The 15,006-nt window shown below is 43.6% G+C and overlaps 1 protein-coding gene across 1 annotated transcript in view; it reads right to left on the reverse strand.

Annotated features, from left to right (window-relative positions):
* The window catches only part of LOC107119512 (calmodulin-lysine N-methyltransferase-like), a 76,795-nt gene that overhangs the window by 24,872 nt on the left and 36,917 nt on the right, over positions 1 to 15,006 (reverse strand). Inside the window, exon 6 of the mRNA XM_015422000.1 lies at positions 1 to 29. This exon is cut by the window's left edge and continues 46 nt beyond it. Within this exon, the coding sequence (XP_015277486.1) occupies positions 1 to 29 (29 nt within the window). The remainder of the gene's footprint in view (positions 30 to 15,006) is intronic.

Consider the following 15,006-nt stretch of genomic DNA (forward strand, 5'->3'; position numbering starts at 1 on the left):
CATCTGTCTCATTATCCCATCGTAAAATGCTAGAGAGAAAGAAAAAAAGATTTTTAAAATTAGACTTACGTGTTTTCCGCTTTTGCATTTCTTTCTTTCTTTTAAAGAAAAGCATTTATACTTTCTTGGCATAGGATGTGAAGATTTCCTCCCCCCCCCATAAAAAAGTACAGAGAGGTAATTATAAAAAAGAACAAATAAAGAAATATTTCGAAGTGAGTATGCAACATTTACTTTGCCGTTCAGATCTTAAAGCAACAGAGTCCTGCCTTTACAGAGACAAAGGTAGCTGTTACAATAATTCTCTAAGAACTAATACATAAGACAGGACTACAGATTTTGCTCCTTTACACCTGTACATTAAATGAATATGAATATGTAGTGAAATCAGCCTGTGGCTTACTGAACTGCGTACTGCAACATACATTCACAAACTAAAAAGGCATTCCTTCCTGGCTCTCAGTTGTGTCTAGCAGGCAAACCAGTTGAATTCCTTAGTGATGAAGTGACTATTCCCTTGGGCTTGAAGGAGGAGGGATAGGAAAGAATGCCCAAGCTTTTGTGCCTTCAGTAATTAAAAAAAATACACCTATCCCAGGTGATATTGTTTAATTCTAAGATCCAAAACATTACCAAGTCCCCCTCAAAAAGAGAGATCATTTTATTATTTTGTTTCTTAACAATCTATAAAAGATTTATAAAAATTAGTAATACTAATTAGTAGTAATGATCATTGGGGATTTCCAAATTTCTTTTGGGTTTTTTTTTTAAATTATTCTTATTGAAGTAGGTAACTTTTCTTCCAGTCACAGTCATAGGGATGGGTTTTTAAAAGGGCAAGAGTGTATTTGTCCGTTCGTACATGTTTATTTCAGTGTTGTATGCATCTTGACCAGTAAATCCATTCATTCAGGAGAGGCAAGAAAGCTACTCCTGGTTAAAAGTCTTATGCATTCTTATCATGTGTTTCATGCCTGTTATTTACTAGTTCTCATTGGGAGGAAAACTGTTCTTATTGTTGAGAAATGTGAAGAGAACAGAGGTATAGCCGATGCTGTACAAATACACATACATACACACGCGTAAAACTGTATAGAGGTGTGTAACATAAGGTATATGGGGGGGGGGGGAAATCTGATTGGCTCCTGATGCTTATAGTTGTGTCAAATATCTTACTAACCAAATAAAACAGAACTCATTCACCAGTTTACCCTCCTGGAATGTATTGTGCCAATCCAAGGGAGAAAAACAGTAGGTTAATTTAATCGCCTCCCCACCCCCAACACACAACACTTTCACCCCATTTAAACTATAAATGGGGGGCAAATTTTAGAAACCTAGGTGGCTCTCCAAACTGGCACTTTCAGTGCTCAGCGTGCATCCACTAGTGGAAAGTGACAAAGGAGAGTTCTCACTCTCAGCTGCTGGCTGCCTGCTGGTTACTGGCAGCTTTTTCAACCCTGTTTCCGTGGAAACTTAGGTTACAACAGTGAAAATTAGGTAAAGGTAAGTTGGTGGCATTGTTAGCTTTTAGATGATTTTTTTTTTGAGAATCCTGAAACAGCAATGGCAGCTGGCAGTTGAGTTGCTGACTGCAAGGACCATCACTACTACTTCATTCCATAGAAATAGATCCCATGAAGACAAACAAGAACCTTAAAATGTTATTTCATCAGTTTATTTTGGAAGGTGTGATTCTTTGCTATCACCTAAACAAAACAGGTCAAAACAGCAGGCCTTCTGAGTGCTTGTTAATTCTTACTCTTTTTCCTGGCTAAAAAGTGTAGAATATCTACACATTCTGCGGAGAAAAAAACAGATGTGATACTATGAAACCAAAATTAGAAATGTCTTAATTAAATATTTGGGATTCGGTCATTTAATCTGTTGTTTTCTAGTAACTCAGTGTACATTTCCTGTTAATCCAAGACTATACCAGTATATACAATTCCCTGGTGAAGGACTTTGCAAAAAAAAACTTTGCAAAAATCTACCTCTGCTCTCTTCTACAGACAGTTCTTGTTCTGCACCAGGGCTGTAGCTAAGGGTTGGCGGGGGTGGTGCCCCCCTCCTGAATCTGCACCACCCTCACCCCTGTCTCCCACCTGCACTGTCAGGGAGGTGAGGCGAGCGAGCCCCACTGCTAGCAGGCCAAGGTGGGCTGAGGTGCTGCTGGTGGGCTCCCCTCCCCTGGCAGGACTTCCTTATTAACTTCTGGATTGGAGATCATTTCTGTGCAAGTGGGAGCCTTGTCTGTGTGGCACCTTATCTCTCTTTCTCTCCTTCCCTTTCCAGCTCTCTGGTCTCAAAAGCCTCCTTGAAGCAAACAGTGTCTCCCTCCCAGACTCCTGCCTGCAAATGGTTAAGCTGGGTTGTGGGTGGCACTCCTGAAAAGCATCCTCCTAATGAGCCAGGACCTTTCCTCTGTGGGTGTGGCTTCCATTGCCACCTTCCCTCAGCAGACGCAGGCGCCAACTCATCCCTTCCCTTCTGTCCCTCCTCCCCCCCTTCCCCCAGCCTCCCTTGCACTCTCTGCACACATGCACAGAGGCAAGTTAATTGGAATAAAAAGTGCCATGACAAGTGCCTGCTTCTTCAGGCAGCTCTCCCCTCCCACTCACCCCCCCCACATGCTCCCCAACCACAAATCATTTAGCTACGGGCTGTTCCACACCCTTTCTCAGCTGGAAGACAAAGGTCTTCTCTGGATGTGGAAGAGTAATTCAAATACTTATTCTAATGTCCAGAAATAGTACACTAAGTTCTTGAAATTTATTACTTCTGCAAGCAGGTGCAGGGTACCAAGGAAAAAAGGGAGTCACTCAACTTTCTTGTAGTCATTAACTTGCTGTTCTGGGTGGAACCATCAGGTCCAAGCTCATTTCAAATGCCACAATGAAATATTGCTGTTTCACTTTAAACCATCCCAACCAACAATACCCTAGGCCCGAGTAGCTACAAACAATAAGACAAGTTCTAAAAATGAAAATCCTAACTGATGAAAGTGTAAAGCTAATGCTTTGAGAATTGATATTTGTTTGATTTTATTTGTAGTCTTTCCCTTCTCAAAGTGTTGTAGCAGGTAACAAAACTGGTTGAAATAGAGCTCACTCCTAGCAGTTTTAATTAATATTATAAACATTTAGCATAGAAGATTCAAGTCTTTCTGGTGGCAGTTCTCAGGGTATAAGATGCATTTCAGATAGAGGGATAAAGCCCCTAAGGTACATTCAAATGTCAATGAATTCCTGCACATGGGAAACCTAATATGTATGATAGTGGATCATATTCTCTTGGACATATTAGCATTCCATGTGAAAGGAGCTTTTTTAATGCAAGGATGAATTCAAAAGTGGTTGCTCCCCCCCCCATCTATAGTGGGACTGTCCATTCTTGGAAAACTGCAGACATCAGGAAGATGAACAGCTGGGTAAATAACTTGTGTAGGTATGTAACTGAGTCTTCTTGCATTGTCAAAGACATCTTCATCTAAATCCCTAAAGCAAGAACTGTTGAAAAAAGCAAACCCTGCACAATTCTGGATGCAGACACCTACACAAATGATTTAATTATATCCTCAAAAAGTTCTGCAACTATGAGGGTTAAACCATCTATTTGGGGGGTACTTTTAAAAATAGGACGAGAATTCTGAAAACAAGTTGCAAAACAGGAGTATGTGACTGATTTCCCACAAGCCACTGCTCCGCCCTCACTCTTCCTTTCCCCCCGATTGTATGTGTCAATTTCCCACTACTTGCTGTGCAGCCGCATTTTGACCCACAGCTTCACCCAATTCCCCCTATATCTTTTCAATCCTCAAAAAACAAGATCGAAATGGACTTTTGGTTTTGGTGACTCACGGTCGAATGCATCCCATCAAGCTCTGATGGGTGTGTTTCAGATCGGAGTGGCAGGGAGGGAGATCAGATGTATTTGACCTCCCCCTGAAGCCATTGGGGGGGGCTTCTAGCCTGGAGCGCTGGAGGAGCCGCACCCAAAGCCGCGGCTTGGGCTTTGAGGCTTCTCTTAGCTCCATAAGGTCCCGCCTCCCCAAAGCCAGCAATGGTGACAAGAGACGTTACCGGACCAGAGTGTGCAAGGACCTAAAGTAAAGTGACTTTCCCTGTTATGAAGACATCAGCGGCAAAACATGAGTGAAGAAGTTTTAAAAAGAAAGACAAATGGAAAGCGGGTGTGAGAATCGGCAGTGAGATGGCAAAGCTACACAGGCAGAAAGGGGGGGAGGAACCTCTCGGAGGGGGAGGAGGAACCCTACCCTAGAAATCAGCATTGAAGTATCGGAACGAGAAGCTAAGCGAAAACTCTACTGTTAGAAATCCACCCAATTGACATTGAACGCAGTGGGCCTTATTATACAGTGCACAGAAGAACCTTAGAACTTTTTTTAAAAATTACCTTAATGTAAACAATGATGCAGCGAGGGGGGAAAATGGCGACCAGAGTAACAGTGATAACAGGAACTGCCAGCACATCATCACCGGGTACAAGGTTAGGAGCTACTTCTGATATTACTGACATGATTTCTGAAGCCTTGCGCCCCCTGCTGGACCAGCTGACGAACCTCAACAAGAAATTTGAAGATTTGCAACAAGAACCGAAAGTGACTAAAGTAAGATAAGAGAAGACTGCCCAAAAGCTAAAAAAGGTTGAATGTAAGTCCAAGGAAATGGACCAAATAATGGATGTGGCAGATAAAGAAAGAGCTTCTGGAAAACAACAACTATTACAATTACAAGTGGAAGGATCTCTGTATGTTCTAAGATTTCAAGGGGTCCCAGAAAAACAAGGTGAGAATCCAAGAGAGATCCTAAGTGAAGCACTGCCCCCCCTGATCAATAGCAAACCTGAAATATTACAAGCGGATATAGATTTGATCTACAAAACATATTCATAGTTTGTGAAGAAAAATAATCTTCCAGGGAAAATATTTGTTAAATTTGCAAGAAGATCAACAAGAGATTTGATACTTAGAGCAACAACCGGGACAATATTAAAAATCTTTGAGGAAGACATAAAAGTGCTGAAAGATGTTCCATTTGAAATACGGAAGAAGAGGAAGCAATACAGAAACATTACAACATTTCTCCAAGGAAACAACATTCAATATCGTTGGATTTTACCAGAAGGACTTATTTTCAACTATAACGACAAAAAGGAAAAAATTGACTCTCTCACCAAAGCAGAATTATTCTTGAAGCAGCGTAAGAGTTCAACAAAGGAAAACGAGAAAGCAGCCACAGAAGAAAAAAGTGAACACCAGGAGATATCTAGCGACAGTTCCTCCTCTACCTTGGTGTCTTTGGGTGAAATCTTTGACTCTGACTCTGATCTGGGGGCGGCTGCCCTCAGACTATACAAGATAAAAATCCCCTGGCAAAAGAAGAAAAAGCGCAAAGAGAAGGAGACACCTAAATTAAGATCTAAGATTTTTTTTCTATGCTAAAATTTATAGAATATATGTCCAGATGGAATATTGGAAGCCATTTAAGAACATAAGAACATAAGAACATAAGAACATAAGAGACACCAATGTTGGATCAGGCCAAAGGCCCATCCAGTCCAACACTCTGTCACACAGTGGCCAAAAATACCAGGTGCCATCAGGAGGACCACCAGTGGGGCCAGGACATTAGAAGCCCTCCCACTGTTGACCCCCCCAAGCACCAAGAAGACAGAGCATCACTTGCCCCAGAGCCCCTATCTATACCTTGTGGCTAATAGCCACTGATGGACCTCTGCTCCATATGCTTATCTAATTCCCTTTTGAAGCCGTCCATGCTTGTAGCCGCCACCACTTCCTGTGGCAGTGAATTCCATGTGTTAATCACTCTTTGGGTGAAGAAGTACTTCCTTTTATCCGTTCTATCCCAACCACTCAGCAATTTCATTGAACAAGTCAAAAGTTTTAAGTATTTGGGTATCCACTTTTACTATAACACTAAATGGGTCTATCATAAAGAGAGAGCAATTGAGGCAGCGATCAACATTGCCGTGGCAATTACACATTTCCTTAGAGCTTTTAATCCCAAATTAGCTGCTCATTTATTCTATGGAGTATCAATCTAGATTGAAGCCTTAAATGGGGATGGGACTTGGAAAGAATTCAGTCCAGATTCTTGCAGAAAATTCTTGAACTTCCCTCTTGTGTTCCTTATGCAGCCTTATGCTTAGAAACCAATCAAAGGTTTCTATCGACCAGATCATGCCTGATAACAACTCAGTTCTGGCTTAAACTTCATTTCCATGCTAAAGCGAAAAGTATTATTACTCACATGTTAACTGAGTCCCATCTCTCTCCATGGCTTAGATATGTAGAGGAGAAACTCTCTACAATGGGAATATCCCCGGGTTATTTAAGCCCCCTTTTCAGATAAACAAAGATTTCTTGACATCGAAAGGCAAGAACTTAGGGAACGCGCAGCCAGCAGATGCTCCCCAAGCAGGTTGGGGACTTTTGACATGGGGTCTACTATGAAGTATCTGTCAAGTTTAACGGCCCCACATCATCGCAGAGCATACGTGCTTGCACGCTTTAATGTTCTGCCATCAGAGGTGCTTTTAGGGAGGTACCGCCAGATACCATATGTAGACAGACTTTGTCCTTGCTCTCTAAAAGATATAGAATCCACTACACACACCATACTTCATTGCCCCCTTTATAGGGATATCTGATCTCGTTTTATTACTCCACTTCTAGAGGGTAAGAGCTGGCATTCTGATGACTCAATTGTTCACTTTCTTCTGTTCCATTCTAATTGCGAAATAATGGTGGCTGTTGTAAAATTTTTATATTATGCAATCAGAAGATGAGGCTTGAATAGCCAAGTGTAAATGACTGATGCATCTTAGTATTTTCCCGTATTTCCATGATGTTTTGTGCTATTATGCCAATAAAAGTTTTTTGTGTGTGTATAGAATATATGTCATTGCTCAGATGTGTTATTATAATTAATTAATATTTGTTCTTTCTATTTGAACACTTTATATTTGGAAGGTAAATGATATATTGTAAACATAAAAATACAGGGAAATATCTAAAGCGTAAGATAGGCTATTACTGAGCCTTGCTACTCTGAATTTGTAGTGAGTAGGTTATAGTATATAGTATAAAAGCAATAAAAACGGGTTTTTTAAACAAAAAACAAGATCAAAAAGACGCGGGGGGAATGGGGGGAAGCTGTGGGTCAAAATGCAGCCGTGCAGCAAGTAGTGGGAAATTGACACATACAATCGGGGGGGAAAGGAAGAGCGAGGGTGGAGCAGCGGCTTGTGGGAAGTCGGTCTGGAACAAAGTTTGAGTCCAGTGGTACCATTAAGACCAACAAAGTTTTATTCTGGGTATAAGCTTCCACATGCATGCACACTTCTTCAGATATGGAAGTGAGAGTTTCCCACTCAGCATACTGACTGACATTAAAACAGAATCAAAACTGAGATTTTAATTTGTGGCTCTAGTAAAAATAGAACTGATAAACATACTACATCAAAATATGTCATATCCCAAATTATCCCCATTTATTTTACAATTAAAGTTTATTATGTGTATACTGTTCAAACATGTTTGGGACATTAATGTGCAAACATGCTGTATATTGTGTGTGTCAAGTGCTGTCAAGTAGCTTCTGACCTGTGGCAACCTTATGAATCAATGCCCTTCAAAACATCCTATCATTAACAGCCTTGCTATAACTATCACATCATAAGAGGTGTGTGGTAGGGGAGAGAAAAGTGGTCTATTTAGCTGGGAGACAACTGAGGGCCTGTCAAGCCCGCCCTGGGCTCCCGGTGTAGACCCTCCCGTGGCTGTGACGACTCAGGTTGAGGGAAGTCCAACGGCTCTAGAAGATGAGGCCTGTAAAGAAGAGGGGGAGCGTTGGGGCCTCAGATGGGTAGGGGACAGAGTTTGAAGGCACTCTACCTCCGTGCATCGGCTCCCCAGCTTCTCAGCGTCCTTCCTGGACTCCTTCTCTCTCTCGCTGCGTCAGGTAGTTCCGAGCACGTCATTCCTCCCCGGCCCCTTCACTTCCCTCTCCTTTATACCCAGCTCCCTCTCCCAGGACTGCCTTCCATCCCCGCCTCCCTCTCATTCCTCCCAGCCCCGCCTCCCATGATAAGCTCCGATGCTGTTCCCACGGCCTAAGTGTAGTTGGAGCTATGCTGGCAGTGGTCCTGTTGGCCTGGGGCCACTCTGCCACCGGCGGCATGCAGGGTCTCGTGTGTTTGGGCATTCACCATCAGCCTCTCCCTGGTGCTGTTGGCTTCTCCTGCTGCTCCTTGAGGCTCTTCGCTTCACGGTCGGACTGGTCCGGACCGTTGTGCCTTGGCTGTGCTGACGGGGTCCTGCATTGCGAGGTCTTCTCGGTCTGTGGGTCTCCTGGGTGAGTTGGTGGTCATTGGGGTCCCTGGGGGGACTGGGGTACATCCCGGGACTCCGGACCGGGACAGGGCCTGAGATGGCTGCTCTGCCCCAGCCATATCAGAGGATAGGATACCAACTGATCCAGAAGCTGTTCACAGAACAGCACCAGTGGTATATCATCCCAGCAAGCATATGTCAAGATGTGCAACATAGGTCCAGCACTCTGTTCTCACTCAGCATAAGTCCAGCACTCTGTTCACCACTCAGCGTAGGTCCAGCACTCTGAAGAAAGGGCACTAAACAACAACAACAAAATGGAAAGGCAGCTGGATAACCTTTGCCTTCTTGGAACCCCAAAAAGCATCTGCCTCAGGACATTAGACGCACAAATAATCCAGGAACAACAGTTGGCTGCCACAACTGAAGTAAGACACCTCGGACACGTAAGCAAGAGGAGACTCTGCAAAAAGGAACAGCCTATTCTTAACAGCAAGAGTAGTTAACCACCTCCATCCCACCCACCAAGCAACCCTAAGGGTGTAAAATACTCTCAAACACACTTGGCCCCAAAGTATTCAGCCCTCCAACGGTAGAAATAGTGGGAAACCGATCACTGGCACAGCAATCCTCTTTTGTTTCTTTATACTGCTTCATAGCTATAAAGCTTACACCGGTAGCAGCAGCAGCATCTTCCTCATACAGAGTAGGTATGTGGTTTGCTTAAATGAGACCTGTTGCCAACAAGCATCCAAATACAGGCAAGTTCCCATCATATACTGAGAACAACACAGCTACCTTCATTGGTAAATAGCTCTGTTTGCAGAAATGTATAGGCCCCTACAAGTACATATCATGGTGTACAGCACAAGTATGACACTCCATTCCCATCTCTACAGAATAGGGATCCCCAGTCTTGTTTATCTTGCGGATACGCTTGGAATTTTGAGAATGCTGTGTGAGTACTACGACAAAATGGTTGCCATGGGTTCTGGCACCAATTGCAGAATATTGAGAAGTTTCAAGTCAAGTGCCTTTGTATGACTGAAACAGCTATTTCTGAATGGGTGTTTGCTGCAGGCCCTGACCTTGATATCACAGGCTGGCCCTGATCTTGTCAGATCTTGGAAGGTAAGCAAGGCCAGTCCTTGTTAGTACTTGGATGGGAGGTCTCCAAGGAAGTCCAGGGTCCCTATGCAGAGGCAGGCAATGGCAAACCACCTCTGAACATCTCTTGCCTTGAAAACCCTATGGGGTTGCGTAAGTTGGCTGTGACTTGACGGCACTTCCCTCCACCATTCACTGCAGACACAAAGGTCATGCCTCATGGGCTCTTCTGAAGCACCTCCTACTTCAATGAGATGGAAGAATGCCTGGATTGGCCGTTTACTTCGAAGAAGAAATGGTTTATAGAAGAAGGAAGTGATCATCAGGAAACATAATTAGCAGGTGCATCACACTGGGAATCACTGCTACAGAATAAGTCTGCCCCCAAATGCTGCCTGTCTTTTGTTTTTATGTAGAACAATTATTATTATTTATTTTCTTTTTTACTCTGCCTTTCTCACTGGGAGTCAAGGCAGAACAGCACAGTTACAGTCTTGCATAATATGAACATCAACAACTCTTTAGAACAAACCCTTTGCAAAATTGTGCTTTTCCATGGATCACAGAAACAATTAACAACAACAATAACAGCACCACCACCACAAATTAATAAGAGATCTATATTTATTTATTTATTTAACTGCATTTTACTTTCTCCCCTATGCGGACCCAAAGTGGCTTATAGAATTTTCCTCTCCTCCTTTCTGTCATCACAACTATCCCTTGAGGAAGGTTAGGCAAACAGTGTGTGAATGGTCCCAAGGTCCCCCACGAAGCTTCCATGGCATAAAGTGAGGTTTTGACCTGTCTCCCTGATCCCAGTATGCCACTCTAACCACTATACACACTGGATCTCACTATACCACACTGGCTCTATAATACTACATCCCAATAAAGCTATAATGATAAAACTTTAGAAAGCTAGGATCAATAAAAAATAAACAGTATAGCAGTCTGTAAAAATTACAGGGGGTAATTACAGGGGTGCGCGCCCGGCCCTATGTCCCAGCTCCCGCCCACCCAGTGGCTCAAAAGCCCGTTAAAGGGCGATTAGACTAATGGGTACCTGCTACTAGAGTGGGGGGGCACCTGTCCCTGTGTTGCAGCGGCGAGCGGCGAAGCGAAGCAGTGGTCGATGGCGGCGGCGGAGAAAAATGGTGGCTGGTGAGGCAAGGAGCGAGTGAGCGAAGGAGACCGGACCAACTGGCGTGGAGGCGGAGCAACACAGCAGGCCGGAGCCTCATCAGGACAGAGGCCGCAGGGGAGCATGTGCGGAAGTGCGAGTGGTCCTGGCCGGAAATGGAATCGCTACAGCCGGAAGAAGGGAACTCCAAAGACCAGCACCAGAAAAGGATGCCGCCGACTACCACCCGCAAGAACAGGACAACAACCGAAGATCCGCCGCAAAAAAGGTGCCTGGTAGGGTAGTCACCACCCCTGTATATCTGTGGCCCTAGGTTAGATTCTGTAAATGTGATTAGCACTCTCTGTAAGCCGCCCAGAGACCCTTAGGGGTTAGGGCGGAATAACAAATCGAATAAATAAATAAATAAATAAATAAAATATTCAGCTAAATTAAACAGCATAAAATGTTCTAAATAAATAAGCAATCCAGGAGAATTACAATAAAACAACAGAAACACGCACACACAGAGACATGTATGAATTCGAATTTCTGTGCATTAAGTGAGCTCTGACTACATTGCATTACAGTAAGCTAACCTGACAGTGATCAGTGCATGGATAACCCTGGTCAAGTCACAACTGAAACTGACTCTAAAGGAGTATTAAAATTTATAAACCATTTCCCCCCATTTTGTGCAGATTCATTTTTTAATGAATTATTCCACATTAACAGGTAACTTCCTGTGATTTTCAACCACCATGGTATTTTTTCCCAACTTGAGAGTTGTTAAATGACTCAGACATAATGAAAAGTTTAAGTTAACAGAACAATAGCCACTTTAGATAGATACAGCACTTCAGATGAGGAGTTTAGTCATTCAATGTTTTCTTAATTTAAATCTCTCAGAAGTTTTCAGTAAAAAGTCGGAGTTTGTACCACAATTAACTTTCTATCTTCAGATCAATGTTTTTAAAATATAGAAGTTTTCCATTCCTGTTTGTAGTACACTGTAGTATTAAAAAACCAAAATTTGAGTCCAGTGGCACCTTTAAGACCAACAAAGTTTTATTCACGGTATAATCTTTTGTGGTCTTAAAGGTGCCACTGGACTCAAACTTTGTTCTGCTGCTTCAGACCAAAACGGCTGCCTCACCTGTAGTAAAAAACCTTATTGTGCTAATTTCTATTCCATTATATATTTGTATTGACTATTGTTTTAATTATCTTTTGTACTTAATAAATACTTGTAAATTAGATTACCCCTACGTCTTATCATAATAAATTGGTATCCTGTGTTCCACAAGTAGCTGCAGAAAAAGGCAGTAAAAAATCAGTAAAAAAGGGCATAGCCACAGAACAACAATTCTCTAGAAACTAGGGGTGAACACATTGCTCCTGTTTTGCTCCATCACTGGTGTGCAGTTCCATTATGTGCTGGGTTTCACTTGGGTGTCTTCCAATAAGAAAGAGTATTTTGGAAAGTTGACTGGGTAGAAAGAAACTTTGAAGACCATGAACAATTAATATAACTACTATAAACTTGGAGAAACTCAAACTTGAACTGTATAGAACTTGACTTTTTTCAGGAATCATTATAGAAGATTTTAGCAATTTGATTAAGCGTCACTAGCTTTAGTAAATATATAAATGAAAGAGATCTGGAAACAAAAAATTAAGACAGAAAATTTATTACAGCTATTATATAAACTGGATGGAACTTCCCTTTATGTCTTATCCCATTCCTCGTACCCTTCCTACCCTATTATGTTTTAAAACCAAATGAAAATGTATGGGGAAAAGAAAGAGTGTTTTGGAAAGTTGATAAAAGATCGTGCATCACAATAGGTTTTTCCCTATATTTCTTAATAATTTTTAAATTTCCTACAGTTTTCTAAAAAGTTATTAATTCTATAGGGTCAAAAAGACCCAGTTAAATGTTTTTGAAAAAACAAGATATATTGGGCAGTAGGTTGGATTCTAATTTTCCTTCCATTCATTCATGAGGGACTTCCATTCATGCAAGATTTCCCTCATCCCCCCCCCCCGACTTCCATGTAGTGTGCCATGCTACTCCAAATCTCCAGAGCCAGTTTGGTGTAGTGGTTAAGTGCGCGAACTCTAATCTGGGAGAACCGGGTTTGATTCCCCACTCCTCCACTTACACCTGGCTGGATGACCTTGGGCAAGCCATAGTTCTGATAAGAGCTGTTCTTGAACAAGAGCAGTTTCTGTCAAGAGCTCTCTCAGCCCCACGTACCTCACAGGGTGTCTGTTGTGGGGAGGGGAAAGGAAAGGCATTTGTAAGCCGCTCTGAGACTCCCTTGGGTAGTGAAGGGCGGGGTATAAATTCAATCTATCCACAGGATAGAGCACACAGAGGAAACTTTTGTGAGCACATCTCCACTCACAGTGCTTAGGATCCAACCTAATGACTCCAATTTGATATAAAATTATATTAAATGTATTAAGGATAATTGTTTACAGTACTGGAGTGAAACAGTGGAGGTATAGAATCTAGGATCTGTAATGACCCCAGTGTTAATTAACATGGGTTCTCACAGACCACACAGGGCCCCTTTAACTGCAGGGAGCCAGCGTTTCCCCGCACACCTACCTCCGTGGAGATTGGGTGGGCAGAAACGCTGGCTCCCTGCAGTTAAGTGCAGGGAGCCGGAGTTTCTACGTGCCCGATCTCAGAGAGAGAAGGGAGAGGGGTGGCGGTGGGTGGGCTTCCCCCGGGGACTAGCTGGCCGGCGGCGGGTAGAAGCCCCAAAAAAGTGGGGGACCCCTGCCAAACTGGCCTACCCTTGAGACTGACCCGGACATCTGGCTGTCCTCAACCAGAGCCAGGACTTTTTTGGCCCTGGTGCCAGCCTGGTTGAACTCTCTGCCTAGTGACATCCATGCCCAGCGGGACCTGGTACAGTTCTGCAGGGCCTGTGAGACAGACATTTTCTGCCAGGCCTGTGGTTGAGGACAGCAATGGTTTACCATCAAGCCTGGCCTCTGTTACTCGCCCCCTGCCCCTATGTGAAGGGTATAAATTGGCATTAAGTGCCACCTGGATTAGTTTTACTGTAAATTTTGTACTGTTTTAATTGTTTTTAAGGGAGGTGTAGTGGTTTGAGTGCTGAGAGATCCAGGATCAAAGCCTCACTCTCTGTGGAAACTATTTGGGTGATCTTAGGCCAATAACTCCCTCTCAGCCTATCTAGTTCACATCTTTATTGAGAAGATAAAATGGGGAAGGGAGAACCATGTATACCCTCAGCTTCCTTAAGACACTAATGTTTTTCAAACCCAGGACTCTAGGAACCAGGGCCAAGTACCTTACTTCCTACACCCGGGGTTGCCAGTCTGTGGTGGGAGCGGGGCTGGAGATCTCCCGGAATTACAACTGATCTCATAAATCACTTATTTAGTATTTTGTTTAGTTTAGTTTATTTTATTAATTCAATTTATACCCCACCCTCCCCGCGAACGGGCTCAGGGCGGCTTACAGCAGTGGCCCAATTGCCAATAAAACCAATAAAACAATATACCTAATTTCATAATAAGTTAAAACATAAAATCATAAGGTGCTATTCAGTTCTACAGTTCGTTGCTAACGATGGCGTATTAAGATGTCTCAGAAAACTAGATTCCAGCTCAGTGTCGTTCTGAGTTGCTCGACGTAATGGGCCAGATGTTGGCACTGAGAGCCGGGCTCATTGATGGTAGTGGTGGGGGCGGCTCCTAATTGAAGGCCTGGTGGAAGAGCTCCATCTTGCAGGCCCTGCAGAACTGCAATAGATCCTGCAGGGCCCTGATCTCCTCTGGGAGCTCATTCCATCAGTAAGGAGCTGCCACTGAGAAAGCCCTGGCCCTTGTCACGGCGAGCCTAGCCTCTTTGGGGCCTGGCAGGGTCAAACAATTCTGTGACCCTGACCTCAGTGTTCTCTGGTGTATATGTGGGGAAAGGCGGTCCCTCAGGTATGTCGGACCCTGGCCATATAGGGCTGTAAAGGTAAGCACCAGCACCTTGAAACGGATTTGGTATGCTATTGGCAGCCAGTGCAGGGCTTTCAACGCAGGCTGGATGTGTTCCCATCTAGGTAAGCCCACCAACAGCCTGGCCACAGCATTCTGCAGTAGCTGCAGCCTCCAAATTTGCAACAAGGGCAGCCCCCTGTAGAGAGCATTGCAGTAGTCTAGTCTCGAGGTGACCGTTGCATGGATCACTGTGGCCAGGTTGTTGCGGTCGAGGAAGGAAGAAGAAGAAGAAGAAGAAGAGATTGGATTTATACCCCGCCCTTCACTTGGAGTCTCAGAGCGGCTTACAAACTCCTTTCCCTTCCCCTCCCCACAACAGACACCCTGTGAGGTGGGTGGGGCTGAGAGAGCTCTGACACAAACT

This window comes from Gekko japonicus, unplaced genomic scaffold (assembly GCF_001447785.1).
Source record: "Gekko japonicus isolate JY-2015 unplaced genomic scaffold, Gekko_japonicus_V1.1 scaffold128, whole genome shotgun sequence".
Taxonomy (NCBI): Eukaryota; Metazoa; Chordata; class Lepidosauria; order Squamata; family Gekkonidae; genus Gekko; species Gekko japonicus.